At 40.5% G+C, this 22572-nt stretch overlaps 1 protein-coding gene across 1 annotated transcript in view; it reads left to right on the top strand.

The window, feature by feature from the left end:
• LOC127633316 (transformation/transcription domain-associated protein-like) overlaps nt 1–22572 on the top strand; it is an 85989-nt gene that overhangs the window by 45150 nt on the left and 18267 nt on the right. The window contains exons 51-61 of the mRNA XM_052112349.1: nt 217–336; nt 942–1229; nt 1509–1646; nt 1753–1856; nt 3788–3923; nt 5816–6007; nt 8913–9108; nt 9328–9593; nt 15333–15433; nt 17895–18096; nt 20718–20879. Of these exons, the coding sequence (XP_051968309.1) occupies nt 217–336; nt 942–1229; nt 1509–1646; nt 1753–1856; nt 3788–3923; nt 5816–6007; nt 8913–9108; nt 9328–9593; nt 15333–15433; nt 17895–18096; nt 20718–20879 (1905 nt within the window). The remainder of the gene's footprint in view (nt 1–216; nt 337–941; nt 1230–1508; nt 1647–1752; nt 1857–3787; nt 3924–5815; nt 6008–8912; nt 9109–9327; nt 9594–15332; nt 15434–17894; nt 18097–20717; nt 20880–22572) is intronic.

Below are 22572 nucleotides of genomic sequence, written 5' to 3'. Positions count from 1 at the left end.
TGCACAAATGCAAAATTCATTGAGAACAGAAAATGTGCATTATCCATTGGCCTGGATATCAGTAGATTTTACAACTCACAAGAGGGGCTAGCACTTCTGTTAATTGAGCATGTAGGCACTTTTATCAGCCGATAATCTCAAATTGGCTAAATGTTGTGGATTAATTGCCAATATATCATTAAATAAGACTCTTTGTGTGTTTGTCGCTGTAATTAGACTGGAGCTCTGTTGAATGCTTTGGTTCAGTTGTGCCACATTTCCACGCCATTGGCTGAGAAGACGTGGGTCCAGCTTTTCCCCCGCCTCTGGAAGATTCTGTCAGACCGCCAGCAGCATGTGAGTACTTCACAGTCCCAGTTCTCTTAAGAGCTGAGCTAATACTTGGCCTTTTTCATGTGAACAGTTTCCATCCATCTGCAGAGTGTGACAGCTGCCGGTTTTAAACTGACCTTTGCTGCAGTTAAAAGTGTAGACTGGCTGTTTTACTAATAATAGTGTGTATCACTGCAGAATCAGAATGCAAAATGTTGTTAATGGGGTCAGAGTTTACTACTCTCCGCTGGGTGGGGGGTCATGCCGTCCACCAGATTTCTTAAGCATGAGACTTCTCATTAAAGGGCTTTCATTTTGAATGACTGAGGCTTTAAACTATTGCAACACTCATTCAAATACAAATCTTAGCTTTATGGTTTATTATATGAAAAAGATGATATTTTTACTGTGGCTGATGTTCCTTTCACAATAATGTGATATTCTTCGATTAACGTGGGCCTTTTTTGAGTTGTCATGCCCACTGAATATTTATAACGCATTTTCATTGATGTTTTGTGTGTAAGGAATTATTGAAGATGTTTCCCGCATCAAAGGTTATTTGGGTTATCTCTACCGTTTATTCTTCTCAGTCCTCATCAGTGTTTTTACTTTTTCCATCCATTGTTTAGGCACTGTCGGGTGAGATGGGCCCATTCTTGTGTAGTGGTAGTCATCAAGCTCAGAGGGATTGCCAGCCTAGTGCTCTGAACTGCTTTGTGGAGGCCATGTCTCAGTGCGTGACGCCCATTCCCATCAGGCCCTGCGTTCTTAAATACTTGGGCAAGACACACAATCTGTGGCTGCGCTCCACCCTGATGCTGGAGCAGCAAGCCTTCGAGAAGGGCCTAAGCTTGCACATAAAACCCAAACAGAGCACCGAGTTCTACGAGCAGGAAAGCATCACACCTCCACAGCAGGTACAGTGATGCCAAAGCTCTTTACAGTGTTTGTTACCATTAATATTCTTGGCAGAGGAAGTTATGTGATCTATTGTTTCCCCAGTGTCACGCAGAATGATCTTGCCTGCTGAATTTTCAGTAGGTTTTTTTTTTTTTTTACCCGTCAGCTAGTTTGGTTTGAAGTATCCCAGCATTCAAGCCGCTTTTGCAAAGCAGTCATCTCATAGGGGCACTTCTGAATATGGATGTGTTTGTCCCCTAATTTTCTTTGTGATTTGTGTTCTTGTATTCCCTCAGGAGATCCTTGACTCGCTGGCGGAGCTCTACTCCCTACTACAGGAGGAGGACATGTGGGCGGGTCTGTGGCAAAAGAGATGCAAGTTCTCTGAGACGAGCACAGCCATCGCATACGAGCAGCATGGCTTCTTTGAACAGGTGAGAAAAATGTCATTTCAGCCATGCAGGTATTGTTACTCAACAGTATCATTATAATGGCATATAAAGGTGCTGACAACAATGATGGTGACTCCATTATCACTAGGCTCAAGAAACCTATGAAAAGGCGATGGAGAAAGCTCGCAAAGAGCACAATGCCTCACCTGCCATCTTCCCAGAGTACCAACTGTGGGAAGATCACTGGATCCGGTGAGTTAAAACAGCTGTAAAACTGGAATGCCACCTTTCACAGCTTATAATTTAACACTTGAGGCTACAGTGCATCTGGAAATTATTCACAGTGCTTCACTTTTTCCACATTTTGTTATGTTACAGCCTTATTCCAAAATGGATTCAATTCATTATTTTCCTCAAAATTCTACAAAGAATACCCCATAATGACAACATGAAAGAAGTTTGTTTGAAATCTTTTTAAATGTATTAAAAAAAAAAAAAATCACATGCACGTAAGTATTCACAGCCTTTGCCATGACACTCAAAATTTAGCTGAGGTGCATCCTGTTTCCACTGATCATCCTTGAGATGTATCTACAATTTGATAAACTGGTAAATTCAGTTGATTGGACATGATTTTGAAAGGCACACACCTGTCTATATAAGGTCCCACAGTTAACGGTGCATGTCAGAGCACAAACCTAGCCATGAAGTCCAAGAAATTGTCTGTAGACCTCCGAGACAGGATTGTATCGAGGCACAGATCTGCGGAAGGGTACAGAAATATTTCTGCATCATTGAAGGTCCCAATGAGCACAGTGGCCTCCATCCATAAATGGAAGAAGTTTGGAAGCACCAGGACTTTTCCTAGAGCTGGCCGCCCAACCAAACTGAGCGATCGGGGGAGAAAAGCCTTAGTCAGGCAGGTGACTAAGATCCCGATGGTCACTCTGACAGAGCTCCAGTGTTTCTCTGTGGAGAGAGGAGAAACTTCCAGAACAACAACCATCTCTGCAGCACTCCACCAATCAGGCCTGTATGGTAGAGTGGCCAGACGGAAGCCACTCCTCAGTAAAAGACACATGACATCCCACCTGGAGTTTGCCAAAAGGCACCTGAAGGACTCTCAGACCATGATAAACTAAATTCTCTGGTCTGATGAAACAAAGATTGGTCTCTTTGGCCTGAATGGCAAGTGTCATGTCTGGAGGAAACCTGGCACTGCTCATCACCTGGCCAATACCATCCCTACAGTGAAGAATGGTGGTGGCAGCATCATGCTGTGGGGATGTTTTTCAGCGGCAGGAACTGGGAGACTAGTCAAGATCGAGGAAAAGATGAATGCAGCAATGTACAGAGACATTCTCCAGAGCGCTCTGGACCTCATACTGGGGCAAAGGTTCATATTCCAACAGGACAACGACCCTAAGCACACAGCCAAGATAACAGAGGAGTGGCTATGGGACAACCCTGTGAATGTTCTTGAGTGGCCCAGCCAGAGCCCAGACTTGAACCCGATTGAACATCTCTGGTGAGATCTGAAAATAGCTGTGCACCAACGCTCCCCATCCAACCTGATGGAGCTTGAGATGTCCTGCAAAGAAGAATGGGAGATAGTGCCAAAAAATAGGTGTGCCAAGCTTGTAGCATCATACACAAAAAGACTTGAGGCTGTAATTGGTGCCAAAGGTGCTTCAACACAGTATTGAGCAAAGGCTGTGAATTCTTATGTACATGTGATTTTTATTTTTTATTTTTAATACATTTGTAAAGATTTCAAACAAACTTCTTTCACGTTGTCATTATGGGGTATTGTTTGTAGAATTTTGAGGAAAATAATTAATTTAATAAATTTTGGAATAAGGCTGTAACATAACAAAATGTGGAAAAAGTGGTGCTGTGAATACTTTCCGGATGCACTGTACCTCTCACTGAGACCGTATGAGCCCAGATCATCTCAAAGTCAAAATTGGACAAACCAGCTGTGATCAGAACTTTACATTTTTGGAAAAACAACACGGTTTAACATGGTAGTCAATTTATTTTATTTATTATGTTTCACCTGGATAGGAAATGGTGTTGCTCCAACGTTCCACATTCAGATGTGACCAAATACACATTCCATGAAATTAATAAAAAATTTGGTTATTGTGTGCTTTAACTTTTAAATGTTATATAATTTCTAGCTGTTCTAAAGAACTAAACCAGTGGGAGCCCCTGACTGAGTACGGCCAATCCAAAGGACATAACAACCCATACCTGGTGCTGGAGTGTGCATGGAGAGTGTCCAACTGGGCTGCCATGAAAGAGGCTCTGGTGCAGGTAAGCTCCATGCCATACTCTCATCTGCACCCACAGGGGGGTGTAAAGTAATTGTAATCAGTTACTAAATAATTATTTGGGGAAATATCTACTTTACTCAAATACTAAATCAAATGTTTCACTCTCTACAACTTAATTTAGACCAAATATTTTATATTTTTGATTAGTCTTGTCTCTTATTAAAAAAAAGCTGATTATGCTAACAAGCCTATGAAATTGCACTCCTGCTAAATTAAATAAATTTTTACCCTTAAATGCAGTTCTGAGTCAGTTTGACCCATATCAAATTTTACCACCAATTTACAACAACTTCAGCTTTTTGTTCTGAAACTTCATGACATCCTCCACTGATGTAATTTAGATCTGACAGTGTTACAATTATACATTTTATGCATTTATTAACAATGCTATAAAAATAGTAACAAAGAAGTTGTTACGGGTCAATTTGTCCTGATTCACATGAAGACTGCCTGGAAACTTTTATTTTAAAATTACACCAGAGCCTCAAACTGTTAAGTAATTTATTTAATGATAAATAAAACCATTATCAGTAGCGCAGCATATTTGTTTGACCATAAGAGAAACAAATATGTGCATGGGGGGCACACACCCACACCCACACCCACCCACCCGCACAAATAAACATAAGTTTCCCAATATTATTACCTCAATATAGAAGCAATGCAAGTCAGTGGAAATAAATGGGAAAATAATAGAAGCAAATATACACATACTGTAAATAGACTTCCTAGTTTTTTTTATTATCTCTAGTATGTTTTGGCTAGATAATTTAACTTTTAATGGAGTAATATTTCTCTATACTTTTAGCACCTTTGTGCACACACTTCTTGCTTTTATATCCACGTCCAGTCAAATAACCCCAAACCACAGTTCAGACTTTTGTAATACACCTGTTTATTATTAGTCTTACTAGATTACAGAATGCGAAAGCACACCACTTTTATTATGCGGAAAGTTACACACTAACTGTGCTAGCAGAATTGTTTATGACTGTTCAGAACTGTAGACTTGCTGTCGGTGGATAATTTATGGGCTTCACTTCTAAAACAAAGTAGAAAAAGTGTGTGATAGGGCTGGACACATTATAAATACTCTTGGCTCTTGTTCAAGGAGACTTGGAATGAATCCATTCAGGTATCTGTCCTAAGGTGACACCTAATTAAATTGTTCAGCCCAGCAGCCCTCCCCCTCCTCCTCCTCCCTCTCCGTTCATTTAGCATTTTATATTTACGGATACGTGCTTGAATAATTGCTCAAACATCTGCTGGGATGTGATTTGTTTTCTCCATTCCTGGGCAGGCTGCTTGGCAGCAGCAGTTGCTCTCAGGAAGTTTAAATGTCCCCTCTTTCAATTAAAGGCAGGTGGATAAGGCCAGCCACTTCGCAGAGTTATTTATCACATGTTGGCCATGATAAGCACACACTGACCAGAGAGCGTAAAGCACTCCACGTCGTCAAAATGCACAATGCCAGAAATCTGTCGGTTATTTTTGTTACTTTTATTCTCCTATGTAATTACGATCAGGGTCTTGTTTCGTCTTCATGTTGCATTGGAGAGCAGTTCTGATCCTCTAATGTGATTTGACAAGAGCGCTGATATTTTGTATTTTTGTATTTGTTTTTTTTTGTGAAGAATAATAGAAAAAAATAACTGACCATATTGTGCCAATAATGATAATTACTCTGTTAATCTTTTTGGAGAACTGTTCAATGGAAGCAAATTAGCTTTATTATGATTTTCTTCCATGAAACACAAAAAGAGACCGCTCTGAATTTTGACAGAATTTTCAGTTTTGGATGAACTACCACTTTATGTATGAAACAACCCCTTTGAAAGGTTGCTGATAAGACTGTGATTTTCTGTGTGTCAGGTGGAGCTGAGTTGTCCTAAGGAAATGGCCTGGAAGGTGAACATGCATCGCGGCTATCTGGCCATCTGTCACCCTGAGGAACAACAGCTCAACTTCATCGAGCGGCTGGTGGAAATGGCCAGCAGTCTGGCCATCAGAGAGTGGAGAAGACTGCCACACATCGTTTCTCACGTACACACTCCACTGCTGCAGGTGAGGAACAACACGCACATGAGCTGACAAACACCCTTTAAGCAGACATTCTTCTGCCATAATTTAATATTATCTAAGCTGTTTTCACTTTTTGAGCAGACTAACTCAATCAAAACACCACCAGCGATCTAATCTAAATTGATTGTCAATTTTAAACAATGACTTCTCAAAAGCAGAACATCTGGTCAGAAATCATCGCTGACAAGTGAGCGACTCAGGCATTCTCATTTTATATGCGAGCGTGTATCTTTATGCAAACCCAAAGCAGCAGAGTGAATAGTAAAAGCAGACACTTTTCTTATAATTGCCTTTTCACTCTGTATTTTTGCGTAATATGTCCTCAATCACTTCCTCCTTTGTCAGACTTGGCCCCTTCTTTCTTTCTCTCTCTCTCTCCCTCCCGCCCTTTTTTTTTTTGGCCCTTTGACCCTTTCTAAAGCGTCTGAGATAGTGTTGACTGCACCATTGTGGTGTTCAATAGAGAGCTTGTATTAATATTCAGCAGAAAGAACAGCCTCCTGACTGCCACACGCATAATCAGGCAGCGCACACAATGGGACGAAGCCGAGGTGATGTGTGCCTGTAGATTAGGGTAATGTGTGAGAGCTGGCCATGGACCGCATCATCCTCCAGGGACTCTTAGAAATGAGGAGCGCTCTTCTTGAGCTCAGCTGTCGTGTGATGGTCAAATATTGAGGAAATTAGGTGTTGTTGTTGGAGATGGTGGTTTTTCCATACTGGCTGATATGGGTATTGGTTGATGGCTCTGTGGCCCACATAATTGAAGGGTTGTATTCAGTGGGAGTTTTGTTGCTTGATATTATTAGTAAATAGTAAATGCCGCATAACATCATTATGCCATAAATGTGTCATTTAACAATTTAGTTTTTACTGGACTGTTTTGTCCACTCTGACTCCAGTTTCTCTTCTCTGTTTTTCCAAATGGACCAGTTTTCACTGAATAACTAGATTTGAATATTCCTGAAGGAAATACCGGTGCTTGCAAGGCAGCCACAGAATGGTGTTGAAGTTGTTGAAAAGATTAGGTTTTAGGCTTTGGTTCTGCATTAAATGAAATGCTACAATAATAAATCAACACAAAGATAAGATGTTGAAAATATGAAAGGAACACAAGACCTATCAAAATTCAGCATGCAAATAGATGCAAGAAAGGAGACCTATCACAATTCAATATGCAATTATTAATGTCATCATCCTTTAAAATTTATAGTTGACATAAAACAAAAATAAATATACCTAAAGCCCCGATCACACTTGGCACAAATTTTATTCAAAATGTTAGACTATACCGTCTACTCAACTTTCCAGCCACAATAACAACACGTTTCTTTGATTTATTTGTTAAAATAGGCCCAGAGGTCATTGTGACATTTCAATCTTTTATTCATCACACGTCTTCTCGTCATCCAGATTCGTAGGTCAGAGTTCGTCAAACTTGAACTTTCCTCTGCAGCGTACTGTGAAATTTCTTCGTATGGGCTTGTGTTTCCGGTCTCCCACATTCAAATGTGTTTGAGTGAGAATGAATGGAGCACGAAGTGTAGAGTGACCGCTCCTTAAGACTGAAATCACATTCAAAGCTGGAGAGAAAATGTTCATTAAGCAGTTTGGGCTGTATTAAGTGCATATGTTTAATACTTAGGATTTGGGGCTTAGAACAAACTTTAACCAGTGTGTTTGAGGTATATATGGTCACTCTTTATTGGCTGTTTTAGCCAGGCCCTCAGAAATTCAGTCTTTGCCCCAGATCTATTGAAAATGTAATTTACTTACTGTATAATTTAATCTGTTTACACCTGCACACTCTGAATCCAAAAATCGAGTCTAATAAAAGCAATTGAAATGGATAGTGGAGGCAGACAGGATTGTTGAGACGGAGAGAGTGAGAATGGCACCAACTTTAAAATGGCTCGTAATTACTTTCCCTCATCAGATAGTGTTTGATTAAATACCTGCTAGAAAATCTAATTTACATGATGAATGTTCACTCAGAATAAAGGTTATAATGTGCCATCAGCTGATATTAACAGATAATTGTGAAAAATATTGTATTGCCTAATTTATTTTGTTTTGGGAGATTTTATTCGGCAAGTCCATAGACTGATTTGGGACATTTATCTTGTAAACCGGGTTAGCTGTTACTGTTGAATCAATTGTTATTTGATGCGTGTTTGTGGACTGGCATAATTCATTATCATGACTTGAGCTAGCTACTCATCGTATGCATAGTAAGCCTTAATTACGTAAATTCCCTTGTAAGTGCCAAACTCCCTCACTCGCATCTGTCTCTTCCAATTCATAGAGGAGATTAAAGATCCATGTAGCTTTTCAGTAAGAGAGCATGGCTGCCAGTAGCTGTGTATTTACAGCTTGATATGTTAAGGTCATGCATCAATAGTTTGTAAGGAATGGATAGCAATTCTTGGGTCATCATCACAGTCTGTATTTTCTGCTAGTGTGGTCTAAGTGTCGTTTGAGAGTGTGATTAGACATTAGGGGAATAGATGCTTCAGTCCAGCACTCCCGCTCTCTGCCTGTTCTCTGGATAAACGGCTTTTAAGATACTTTGATCCATCCATTTGGCCAGCCACCTCTACACTTCTTTCTCTTTCTCAAGTGCAATCGTAAGCCTGTAATACTGTTGCTGTAATGGATTTCAGAGTGGTGTGTGTGTGTGTGTGTGTGTGTGTGTGTGTGTGTGTGTGTGTGTGTGTGTGTGTGTGTGTGTGATACGAGTGTGATATTAGGATTCCTAGATGATTGTAGCCCTCAGAATTAAATGTTCTTTTGTAGGTGCATTAAGAGTTCCTTTGAAGAGGGCTTGAGGGTGTTGCATCTTCACATTTAGATGCTCATATGTTTACTCCTGGATTATCTCACTCAGGCAGCCCAGCAGATTATTGAGCTACAGGAAGCTGCACAGATTAATGCAGGCCTTCAGCCAGTTAACCTGGGACGCAACACCAGCCTTCACGATATGAAGACCGTAGTGAAGACCTGGCGAAACAGGCTACCGATTGTCTCTGATGACCTCTCCCATTGGAGCAGCATCTTTATGTGGCGGCAGCACCACTACCAGGGTAAACTGTCAAATTACTTTACATACATTGGCCCCCAAATTTATTTTGACACTGCAAATTACATCGTTTTTGTATGCATTCACAGTTATTACTAAAGAGTAATTGGCCAGAAGTTAATTTGCCTTTATATTCACTCTCATGAGGTGAGTCCTGACCCAGCAATGACTGAATTGGCTGTGACATTCTGAAAAATAATCACTTTTAAATCTCTTTTTGTAGCCATTGTGACTGCGTATGAAACCAACACACAACATGACCCAAACACTAACAATGCCATGCTTGGAGTGCATGCCTCCGCATCTGCCATCATTCAGTATGGGAAGATTGCCCGGAAGCAAGGTCTGGTCAATGTCGCTTTGGACATTCTGAGTCGAATCCACACCATCCCAACCGTACCTATTGTAGACTGTTTCCAGAAGATCCGGCAGCAGGTTAAATGCTACCTGCAGTTAGCTGGAGTCATGGGCAAGAATGAATGCATGCAGGTGAGTGAATTTAATGTTTTAAATCTGTATGTATATTGACTAATAATCCATTGACAATGTACTCTTCAGTTTCTCCTGCCAATAAAATGTATATGAATTTAATCTGCCCATTTGAATCATACTATTATAAAAAGTCCACTGGAAAACGGCAGGAGATTTTGCCCAAGTTGTAATTACATTTCCACTGATTTTATTGCATGTATACATCTACTTTTATCAAAGACTAATATCTGTAAAAATGTCTAATTAACTATAAAAAAAAAAAAAACCTGAAAATTATCACACATATTTAATTGATTCAAATAAATGATGACTAATATATTAATGTAAATATATTTCTGTTGATTTATTTTAATGTTTGTTGTAATGTATCATGTACCTTAATTTAATTGTGATTAATCACAGAAGATTGCTTAGAAGATTGTGTGATTTTAAATAGTAATTTTAATTGATTCAAATATATACAGTGCTGTGAAAAATTATTTGCCCTTTCCTAATTTCTTAATTTTTTATACTAAATTGTTTTAGATATTCAAACGAGATATAACATAAAACAGAAGCAACCTGAGTAAACAAAAAATACAGTTTTCAAATACATATTTTTTTTTTTTATTGAAGCAAAAAAGTTATCCACCTATATCACACATGTGAAAAAGAACTGCCCCCATTAACTTTCTGGTTGCGCCATCTTTAGCAGCAACAACTGCTAGCAAATGCTTCTAATAATTAGGTTACTTGTGTAAACCCTGTTCTCTGATAGCATTAAGTGAGGTGTCTCACTATGGGATACGCCCCCTCCGTGTATTCCTAGAAGCCCTATTACATTACACCAGCCCTTATTGGCTGGCAGAAGTGATGCTTGTGTCTGGAGTAGGCTCCGCTTCCCAGTATAAAAGTGGTGACACAGCGTTATTGCATTATTAAAAAGAAAGCACATCTCTTCCTCACTTCACACAGCAAGAAGGGTGATCTGGTGAGACACCATGCTTCTGTTTTTAAATCCCCATTTCTCCCAATTTGTAATGCTCAATTCCCACTACTTAGTAGGTCCTCGTGGTGGCGATGTTACTCACCTTAATCCGGGTAGCGGAGGACAAGTCTCAGGTGCCTCCGCTTCTGAGATCGTCAATCCGCGCATCTTATCACGTGGCTTGTCGTGCATGACACCTCGGAGACTCCGCATGTGGAGGCTCATGCTACTCTAACATGGGATGGACTTTTCTTTGGAATGAGGAAGTGGCTCGAATAAAAGCCACTCTGGCATTGCTTGGGTGGAACCACTCTTATTGCTTTCTTGTTCAGCAAGGAGGAAGTTTCCTCTTGAAGAACATGAACTGATGCCCCCCGTACATGAGTGTGAATTTTCAATCTGAATTGTGGGGGGCAGGCTGCAAATTGCAGTCTGTACCCCAACTCTATTGGCCTTAATACCCAGCGGGACTTTGTACATGCTCACCACTTGCTTGTATATAGTACTCTGGTGCCATCTTTTGGCTTAGACGTGATCGAGCTTGGGCTGTGCACTGCGCATGCATGAACTTTGCACTCAGACAGAGTTTAAGTGGCTCATCACCACTAACGGAGTGGTTACTCCCCGATGTGGCGTTATAATATGTTCTGTTAATGTATTTTTAAAAATAAAAAAAATGGGAAGAACAATCTGGGTGCCGCCTTCCTCCTCACTTCCTGATTGGGATGAGGAACTGGCTGCTCTGTCTGAGCTAGAGCAAGCTGATAGATCATCCTGGGCCAAACACTCTTTTGATCTGGAACTCCACTCTAACCCGCTGCACTCACGTATGGCCTCTGCCATCTAGGAATGCAATAGCTAGGGGGTGGACGAGCCGTGACTTGAGCAAAAGTTTGTTGAGGTGGTGGAGGGGTGCGCAGTCTGTGTCTTTCTGGAAAGACGGAGCTGCAAAGCTTCATCATCCCTCATCTTTTCATCACTCCTCTTCTGCATCCGTGTCAAAGTCAAACCAAATATCCCCTCTGAAACCACCGGTGCATCCAAAATAGCCACTTTCTCCCTGTTAGAAAGATTAGACAAATTTAACCATCGTGCTCTCTCCTTTGTCACCATTGTGGCCATGACTTTAGCCGCAGCTTGAAATGCACATCTCTGCAGACGGAGAGAGTCGGATCAGCGACAACACAAATCTTGTCCCATTGTGCCTGGCATGGCAGACTCATCATCCTACAACTCCACTTGGTATGCGGTTAACATAGAAAACACGCTTTCAAAGCGCTAACTGAGAGAGCGACAACTTTGTAAGCTTATTCCATAATGTTTGACTGGAAACGGTCAGCTTTGGATGTCGGATTCACAGCTGCCGTGCACCTGGGGTGCAGATTCGCTGCTACTCACGGCTCCATGGAAGGCATGCGGAGAAGACCCTCCTTCTCAATCCCTTCCACGTTGAGTGCGGATCCCTCCTGAATGTTGACCACAACCTCCTCCAGCAGCTCTGGGAAAATAGGAAGAAGCTGTCTCGCTGCCAGTTTTGCTCTCGGCATCCTTTTGCCCTCATAGTGAGATTTTGCATCCTCTGCTACCGCAGTCGGCCATGGACTATTTTTAGTTTCTCTACTGCATGTTTGCACACATCTTGCAGATCAACGCTGAGAAGCAGAGAGGATGGTGCCCCGCCCGCCTTTTCCGTGGTTCCTGCTGCAGCCGAGGGTTGTGCTGGTTGTACAGGGGGAAGGAAAAGGCAGTACTCAAAATCATCATCCTCCTCAGAGAGGAGAATATCCGACTGCCCCTCATCCTCGTAATCCTACAGGAATGGATTCCTGTGTATTGGTAGCCAAAGCAAGGCTAGCTAACATGAGGGGATCCAAAGGCTTTTAATGGTGAAGCGTGCACAGTGCTCACACGATTCGGAGTGTCAATTGCCACTTGGGCATGTATCAACCCAAGACATGCAGAGCAGACCTAGTGTGTGTCCCTGCATGAAATTTGATTCCCGCAAGAGCAAAGTTGCAAAGAGTCCCCCACACTAGCCAAAATACTTTGCATTCATTTAGTGCTAAGAAATTCCTCAATGAGCTGGAGTGCAGATTGTAGGAAGAAACGTAATATGACGTGGTGACCTGTAAATCGACACAGAAACTCCCGGGTTCCGGGATGATCAATCAGTGACCAGTGTGGAGACCAGTCGATGACTCTCTGAACAGTAATCCATGTTTCTGAATTTTGAATAATGTATTAACGCTGTCGCCCCTTTAATACTGGGAAGTGGAGACTCCTCCAGACACAGGCGTCACTTCTGACAGCCAATAATGGCTGGCGTAATGTAATAGGGCTTCTAGGAATACACGGAAAGGGCGTATCCCATAGTGAGACAACAAAACTTATGCTTGAAAGAGAACTGGAAATCAGTCTTTCACAACACTGTGGTGGAATTTTGTCCCACTCTTGAACTAACTGCTTTAGTTCAGCCACATTGGAGGGTTTTTGAGCATGAACTGCCCGTTTGAGGTCCTGCCACTGCATCTCAATTAGGTTTAAGTCAGGACTTTGACAAGGCCACTCAAACTATAATTTTGCTTCTTTTGAGCCATTCAGAGGTGGACTTACTCCTGTGATTTGGATCATTGTCTTGCTGCACAATCCAGTTGTGCTTAAGCTTCAACTCATACCCGAACATTCTCATTTAATTATTGCAAGTTGCCCTGGCCATGAAGCAGCAAAGCATCCCCACACCATCACACTACCACCACCATGCTTGACCATAAATGTGATGTTCTGTTTGTGGAATTCTGTGTTTGATTTACACCAGATGTATGGGACACCTGTCTTCCAACAGTTCCGCTTTCGACTCATCAGTCCACCAAACATTTTCCCAAAAGGTTTGAGGATCATCAAGGTGTGTTTTGGCAAAATTCAGATGAGCCTTAATGTTCTTCTGGGTTAACAGTGGTTTTTGCCTCGCCACAATTCCATGGATGCAATTTTTGACCAGTGTCTTTCTGATAGTGGAGTCATGAACAGTGACCTTCATTGATCCGAGAGAGGCCTGCAGTTTCTTGGATATTGTCCTTGGCTTTTTTGTGAGTTTTTGGATGAGTTGTCGCTGTGCTCTTGGAGAAAATTTGGAACGTCGGCTACTACTGTGCCAAGTTTTCTCCATTTGGAGATAATGGCTCTCACTGTGGTTCTTTGGAGTACCAGTGCCTTTGAAATAGCTTTGTAACCCTTCCCAGACTGATGTATTCACCTTTTTCTTTATTTCTTTCAACCTTGACATTGCGCGCTACTAGGTGAGACATCTTATCAAACTTCATGCTGCTGAAAAGTTCCATTTAGGTGTTGATTTGATTGAACAGGGCTGGCAGTAATCAGGCCTGGGCACGTCTAGTCTAGCCGAATCCCGTTATGAATGCGGTTTCATAGATTTTGGGATTTAGTAACTAAGAGGGCAAATACTTTTTCACACAGGCCCATTTGGTATTGGATGATAACTTTGCCTCAATAAATAGTTATCATATAAAAACTGTATTTTGTGTTTACTCCGATTGCCTTTTTTTAATGTTAGATTTTGTTCTATTTTTTTTTACGAATTAGCATAAGTTAAACAAAAAAACAGAAGAAAATGGGGTAAATTACTTTTTCACAGAAATGTGTGTGTGTGTGTGTATATATAGTATATATATATATATATATATATATATATATATATATATATATATATATATATATATAAAATCAAATCCTAATTGTGTATCAAAAATGTAATTCCTAAAACTGTATCAAACACCCTTAGCAGTAAATGAGTGCAGTACTTGTTTAATACAATATTCTTTTTTTTATTTTTTTTTTTTATGTTAAAAAGATTATTATAATATAATGATTCGCCATCATATTACTGCTGATGCCGATCTGTTTTTACTTCACTTTATTGCCATCTACACTGACTTCTGGAATCAGAATAAATTTTGCTGTTAACAGACTCTCTTAATCCAAATAATGCTGCTCTCATTATGGTGAGAATGACTGCAGTGCTGTCAGAGTAAGGCATGCATTCCAAACAGTGTAAGGAATGGGCTGCTGGCTGCAGCATTCTCTTAAGTCTGATTAATGGAGCTGCCTCAACTGAGCTCAAGTCATTAAAGTACCATTGGATTTAATAAGTCCCTCTCTCTGTTTCTCTCGTAGCTATCACTTCGACCTACTCTGTTCCCTTTATCATTTCTCTGGCACACTCTTAAGCCACTGATTCTGACCTGGGAGTCTTGCACCCTGTATACTCCGGGAGCTTCCATTGATGCAACGCAACGGCTTGAGGCTGTCTACAGTGGACGTGTTGACACGAATGTTCTAAACCATTTATTTGTGTTCTTGGCAGCAGTATCACCAGAGCATGCAATGCAAAATGGAACGGGATATTTGTTCACTGTCATTGTGACGCGACGTGCTGCAACAGACGCTTCTACCTAGACAACATTATTGATTAATAATGGGTTCTTTTGCTTTTGACACGGTGTGCCGCTCGCATCCAGTGTTGCTAGATTGAGCTACAGAGATGTCTGCAGCTGATATATTCTGTTGTCAGTTGGTTTGACTTTTGATGTTTAAGAATTCTAACGCACTTGGCTCTGATGGCTCAGTCCAAAAAAATCAGAACTGTTTTTTTTTTGTGTGGATGAAAATTATTCTACATGAGAATATGAAAAATTCATATCAGTGAAATTTACGTTGAATTTCAAATGCAATCATTGTTATTGTATTGTCAGGGTCTGGAGGTGATTGAGTCCACCAACCTGAAGTACTTCACCAAGGAGATGACCGCCGAGTTCTACGCTCTCAAAGGCATGTTCTTAGCCCAGATCAATAAGTAAGAGTTGATCCTTGGCTTTGTTCATCTTCTGCCACATTACTGAGCCCTCTCTTTATCTCCCTCATTCACTCTTTCTTTGTCATTAATTGACTCTGTTCTCGTTATCTTTTGTTTTGTGTATGAGTCTTTTTTTTGCACTGACATGAAATAATCAGAGAGATGTCGAGATCATTAAGAGCTCACTTTTTCAAATGAGCATTACCAACAAAGAGTCATTAATGAGGAAGATAGATAAACATTTTGTGTGTGCAAGTGTTTGTGTCACTAATCATCACTTGTAAACTCTTAGGCCAACAATGAGGTCAAAACAGTCGTTAACAGTCAATATGAGAGTACAGTGAGTAATTAACCTTATATGGAATGTCTGCGGCAGAGGATAATGGCACTGAACTCATGATGAGTAATTATACCATGTCATATTTCTATTGACTGGCATTTTCACGAGTCAATCAGCACTTCCTGATGAGAGTCTGTCATTTAATTGGTTTGCATCTCAGAATACAGTAGATTAATGTGCAGTGCTATCAGGTCAGTTGTTTTAACAGACAACAAGAAATTAAACAATCATATAAACTGATGTTAATAAACTGCTTTGTGGTTCTTTTGGACTCTCTGTCAGTGCTCTGTAAATTAGAGATGGGCTGAAAATCAGTTGGAGTAATTTTTATTTTTGTTTTTACTGATATTTCGACTTAACCGGGTATACTGTATGTTCTGTTATATGGGGTCCACCTATAAATGTAAAAGAATATAACCCAACAATGCCATTACACCAATCTGCGTTCAACAGGAAAAAGCAGTATGCACAGAAAAACAATGCATTGTTTGCATAAATTACTCAACTTTTTACACAACATCCATTCATTCTGAAGTGAGAAATGCATTGCACTTTAAGCTTAATCGTTAGACATCAGAAAGATTAACATTTTGACCATTATTATGTTGTAAAATATTCACAATTAATTTTGTTTCTATTGTTATAGTCTAATGATTTAATTATCAAAAAGCTTAATGAAACTTAATTTAAAATAGGCTCAGCATAGTGGATGTCAGACACTTAAAATCAGCTGGATGGGTTGTGAAAAGCCAATGCTGTACTATACTAAATGTAAACACCACTATGAACCCATCCCTTGCTCTCTTTCTTATCATGAGTGAATTTATGGAATCCACAGAGTTTGGCACTGGATTGGAATAACTTATTAAATATACATGCTGAATAATTAACTCACAAGCAATTTGTGAAATCTCTGTGATCAGCAGAACTTTTTCCCCAGCCTCAGCAGGGCCTAATGTAATCATTACATTTTCACTCTCCATTAATATTAACGTAGGGATTTCATAAAGCAGAAAGAGCACTGTCGGAGGAAGATGTTTGACACTTGACTGGGCATTGGGACTTGTACAGGCCCGACTTTCAGTAAAGGCCCGGAGCAGAAAACATATTATACATGTCCAAGACTGACGGAACGCTTCAGTGGATTTGGGCTCCCCAGACTACAATTGCAATCATGTGTAATTCTGTTGCTTGCCGTACATTCATTAAAAATTCCCATTATACGTGATTGGTTCAGTAGATGTGTCATGTGGGGTAAAATGTAGAGATGGTGAGGACAGAGGCTTTAAGCACAGATGATGAGTCCCATCCACTGCTTTCAGTCTGTTATAAAGTCCTTTATGATCCTCTCTAAAGTTCTATTCTTAAACTGCTTCTATAAAGGGCCCTAGAAAAGATGGTCTCAGGGGACAAATTCTCAAAGCTCTGAAACGGCTGATGAAAAAAAAATATTGGACTCGGTCAGCTTATTTAAGTTAGGTGCAGGCCGACTCCTAGATGTTGGAAGTAGAAGTGTTCCCCATTGTGTCTGATCATCCTCAAATTTGAAGTGAAATGCTCCTAGTTGTCTTAAAATCTAGATTTAAGATCTTAATATCCATGTCCAGTCACATGAAGTCATGCAGTGTAACTAATGAAAAATACACAGGTGTCTCGAGATGCTTTTATAAAAAAATTTGTTCTTTTTAATTTGAAAGTGTGGTGGACCAGCACAAGACGCAGAAAAAAGTGAGATATGGCCCAATGGTATAAGACCACCCAGTGCGTGTTTATATAGAAAAACTATTGGGAAAACAGCGCAGATGCAAGCAAAAACTGACCCAAACCTGGCCCAAAATCTGACAGTTTCTCAGGTCCCGTCGAGCTCAAGTCTGGTTGCAGACCTCGATTGCATGTCTAGAATAACCAAAAAGTGATTTTTGGAATTTTGATACAGACATGTTGAAGGGTTAATCATCTACACTTGCACATCCCTACTGTATACCAGTTGCAAGATAATGCAAGCTTAATCCTCCAGATCATTTAAATGTTGTAGATACCAGAGATATCAAGAGTGTTACAGTTAAAACTGAAATATTCCTGCTTCACCTGTTCATTTTTCACCTTTATCTCTTCCTCCAGGTCAGAAGAGGCAAATAAGGCTTTCTCTGCTGCAGTGCAGATGCACGATGTTCTGGTTAAAGCTTGGGCAATGTGGGGCGATTATTTGGAGAACATTTTTGTCAAGGACCGTCAGCCCCACCTTGGCGTATCTGCCATCACCTGTTACCTGCATGCATGCCGCCATCAGAACGAGAGCAAGTCCCGCAAATATCTGGCCAAGGTAAGATCTCATCTCTCTCCTGGAGGCTTCTGTCAGGTCAAAAGAAAACAGTTCTTCATTAAGGCCTTGATATACTTCCAGAGAAGATATACTTACAGAGAAGTTCTTCTTTCTTCGTTCAGGGGTAAAAAGAAGTTCTAAACAGCTGAGCAACAGTATACTCAGTAAATTCAGAAACTCACCACACGCTGTGGGACGGCATTTAAGTGCAGGCCATTTAGAAGTTCATATAAATATGAGGATGCTTCATAAAACCTTAACTAATATGACATTAAAATGTGTTATTAATTATTTTATGGCTCATTCTATGAGTAGAATTCTTATGAGGTCAGTAAAAAAAGTTGTTTTAACCACTCGATGATGATTTAAGGCCTCGATACGTTTCCGTAGAAGTCCCTTTTCATTCTTCATTCAGGGGTAAAAACAAGTTCTAAACAGCCAAGCAACAGTATACTGTTTCTGAACATTCTGATACACCGCTGTGGGAGGTGTTTAGAAGAACATTTAAATATGAGGACTCTACATGTAAAACCTTAACCAATGTATGAAACTAAAATGTGTTCTCAATAACTTTGCCTCATTCTATGAGTTGACTTCACATGAGGTCAGTAAAAGAGGCTGTTTTAATCACTCGATGATGATTTAAAGTAATATACATGCAGTAGCAAATGTTTAATTTTCTTGTTTATATTCTGAATTCATGATGCTAATGCACTAACATGCTGTGCGTGGCCATTATATGCAATGGTTACACTGTTATTGTGATTTATAATGACACTGATACAATTGCAAAGATGAGTGTATAAAAGAGATAATGTTCAGAATAAAGACAAAAGAATAATCATGGGCATATCTTACTTTAGACAGATGTTTGAATGGTTTTTGCTGCTGATGGCACATGAGTAATGGGCACCTGAAAGTATTTGAGTAGATTTGATTATTTTTGTTGAATAATTAAACAAAACAAATTGCATGACATTGTCTTGGAAAATGTCTCTTAAGCAAACTATGGTACAGATGTGGATACATTTCCACCAGCTCTCTAATAATTCTACACGCCAATGTGTTCAGAAGTTTTCCTAAAAGTTCACCACAGCAAGCTGTTACGAACCACCGAAACGAATGCAAAAACACCTTTTTGGCCAGACGTTTTCTAAATGACGTCACACCCATTCATTCTTCGATTTCGTAGGAAGTATATCGAGGCCTTTAAGATGAATACACCCATTATCTGTTTCATTCCACACAAAAGAGAGGCCTTGCTGATTTTTGGGAAATTTGCTGAGTGTTCTGTGGAATTTTGGGCACGCAGATTTAATAATTTAACATCCATCTTGAGTGCGTCAATCCCCCGCTGTGGTCAGACTTTAATTACCCCACTCTCCAGTAGCCCATCCTACCCAGAGGTTAAAAGCTTTATTCCACCTCTGTCAGTCCAATCTACACAGCTCTTGGAAGCCTGACCCTTCGCAACACTGAGACACCTGCCAAAGCCTACCAATAAAACATGCTGTGATACTTCCCATGGGTGATGATCTGCAAATGGACCACGCAGCATGCATGTATGCAGTCTGAGCTACATATCAATGGGCTCTTGCTCTATCTAAAGCCTTCTAAGAGAACAGCATGTGCTTAGTGTTTTTCCAAAATAGTCAAATGGATGCACAGAGTACTTTATAATGGGATAGCATTTTTTCCCCGACATGCCTGTAATTAGTTTTACCATTAAACCCTTTTGCTATAACACACAGGCAAACTCAGTGTTCATTTGGTCCAGTAAACCCATTGTGCTCTCTGATGGCTTTGTTAAATGGAGGACACATCAGTCACTGTGCAAGTGTGCGACATTCCTGAATTAATACAGCAGCAGCAGGGGGGAGCACTGCATTCAGACTGATGAACCTCCAATGATAGAGGTAATTATATTATTAGAGCTGATGATGGCTTTTGTATGGATATTATACACATGACAGTCTGCACTCTGTAAAGTACTTTACATCAAATCAAACAGCTCCACAACATTTGGCTTTTTCTTTTCCCCCCCTGTGGGTTTTAAACCAAGGAGCACTATGTCCGGAGTACTGCTGGCCACTGAAGCTTCAGAGACGTTGGCATAGTTTACACTTGATTAATGAGAGTGACTGCTCAATGATTATTTGTAATTATCTGCAAGCATTGTGGCACGGGCTGTCCTGTGATTATCGTCTCCATCATGCCTCACCAGAGATGGAGGTTCATCTGCTACAATCCCTCTGGCCACCATACCAGAACCCACCAACAAAAAGCAAGAGTAAATATTGGCTTACTGGTGGGGAGCAAGGCTGCAGAGATGATTTTACAAGCCATTAAACCCTTGAGTAGCTATTTCATGCAGCTCATCCTAATGCTGACACGTAGCTTTAAAATGAATTGCGTTACCTATTCTGTCAGTTTAGCACTCACGTTTGTGATTTTCATGCCATAGAAATTACATCAGGCTTGACGTAGATGTGGCAACATTTTATCCAAATGTTTGTGTGCAACAGTCGATGGACTTTCATATCTCACACAGGTTTCTACGAAGGTCCATCTGCAGTAAGTCTCCTCTTTGTTCCCCTCTTCATTTGTCTTCACTTCTTCAGGTGCTGTGGCTGTTGAGTTTTGATGATAAGAACACATTGGCCGATGCTGTGGACAAATACTGCATTGGAGTGCCACCCATCCAATGGCTGGCCTGGATCCCTCAGCTTCTCACATGCTTGGTGGGCTCAGAGGGCAAACCTCTCCTCAACCTCATTAGCCAGGTTGGTTTCCTTGCTACACTATTGTTCCTTAGCAGTACATTTGCAATTGGCTGGTATGTTAACTATGGATGGACATATAGGTAATTTTGTCTTCTCAAGCATTCAATAGATAAATCAACGTCTTTAGTATTGGTATCAGGTCTCTTTTTCAGCGTGTCATGGTTTTAAGACACTGTATGAAGTTAAATATAGTTTGCTCTCTGATTAATTGTATTGCAAAGTATTGTAGAATATGCTGTATCTAATCTTAAAATGAAAAATGAAGTCCCTTTGCACATGTTTGTGTATAGTTGTTGAAGTTGAATTGGTGTGAAATGTTTTGAAGTTGAAGACAAAAATCAGGTCTAATTTGTTTGTCTGAGTTGAAAGAAATGCAATAAACATACTGTATGTGAAGACTTGTGGTCCATGTGATCAAGATTAATTTATTTTGCTTGCTACAATCAGAGAAAATTTCCAGTTAATACCCCCTTTTGTCAAATTCATAGTTTCACTGACTCCCTCCTGCCTTTTTAATTATTTATGCAAAACATTGTTATTGGGTTAATATCAAACACACTCAAACGGTGGGAACAGAACCGCAAATTAAACAATAGACTAATTTGCCCTTCATGATGGAGTATTATTTCCAAGCCATTTAAAAAGCTCCTGAACTTCGAAGTGGAAACAGATGCTCCAGGGGCCCAGAGAGAGAGACAACGAGCAAAGAGGGAGAAAGGGGAGATAGATCTGTGCACTTAACCCACGTGAAGAGATGTCAAAATCTCCTCTCTCCTACACTGACTCATTCCAAGTGGGCTTTGCATGCAGCTCAGCCTGTGCTCTCCCCTCTTCTCACGTACACGCAGCAGACCAGCGACTCCTAATCTCTCCATTTCAGCACAGACGCACCCATGCAGTAGAAATGCTTCACTTTGAGATTAAGTACACTTTAATCCATGATAAGCACCAAATGAAATGGATATGTTTGCACAATATGATCTCAGTTAATGGGCTTGTCAAGGGTGATTTAAGAATGACAACTCTCCTTGCCGAAAGACCATTGGGTGTGATATAAGGGATCAATGATGAGAGAAAGGTAGACTTTTTTGTAAAACTCTTGATTTTCAAGTTAAATCTCCAGCGGATGAAACACCTTTAGCTTGGGTTCTGAATTATTTAGCTGTTCTCCAGTTGGTGGGATGTTTTAAAAATGTTTGGTGAAAAATTGATGAAGGTGAGCGATGGCGTGCCTTGAGATGAAACGGAGGCAAGGAAAACTCAACACCTTTATGCACACAGACACACTTTTCATGCCCACACACAGACCTTAAAATATGACTTCTCTCCAATTTTGGGGGTGATCTTTCCCCTTTTGCCCCTTTCATTTTTAATGTGATACTTAACAAGCTCTTAACAGAAAGTCTTAGCCATGAATGCTTTTTATGTAAAAGCCCATCTGGACTGCGAGGTGTCTCTTTACACCTAAAGTCCAGCCTGCTTTCGGCATCTACTTGACAGAGATCAGGTTTCCACACTAATGGCCTGCATGAGCTGTGTGCTGTGAGACCTGAGAGGGGCCGTGGGTGGTTTCTGAAGCACCGCTGTCTGCTGCTTCCATGTATTCGTCCTCATCACCCTCACTCTGATAAGACAACATTCACACCCCTCATGGATATCACAGAGTCAGGGAAGAATAAAGGGAACAACAAGT

This window comes from Xyrauchen texanus, chromosome 40, assembly GCF_025860055.1.
Source record: "Xyrauchen texanus isolate HMW12.3.18 chromosome 40, RBS_HiC_50CHRs, whole genome shotgun sequence".
In the NCBI taxonomy this organism is placed as follows: Eukaryota; Metazoa; Chordata; class Actinopteri; order Cypriniformes; family Catostomidae; genus Xyrauchen; species Xyrauchen texanus.
This window is presented reverse-complemented; position numbering and strand designations above follow the sequence as displayed.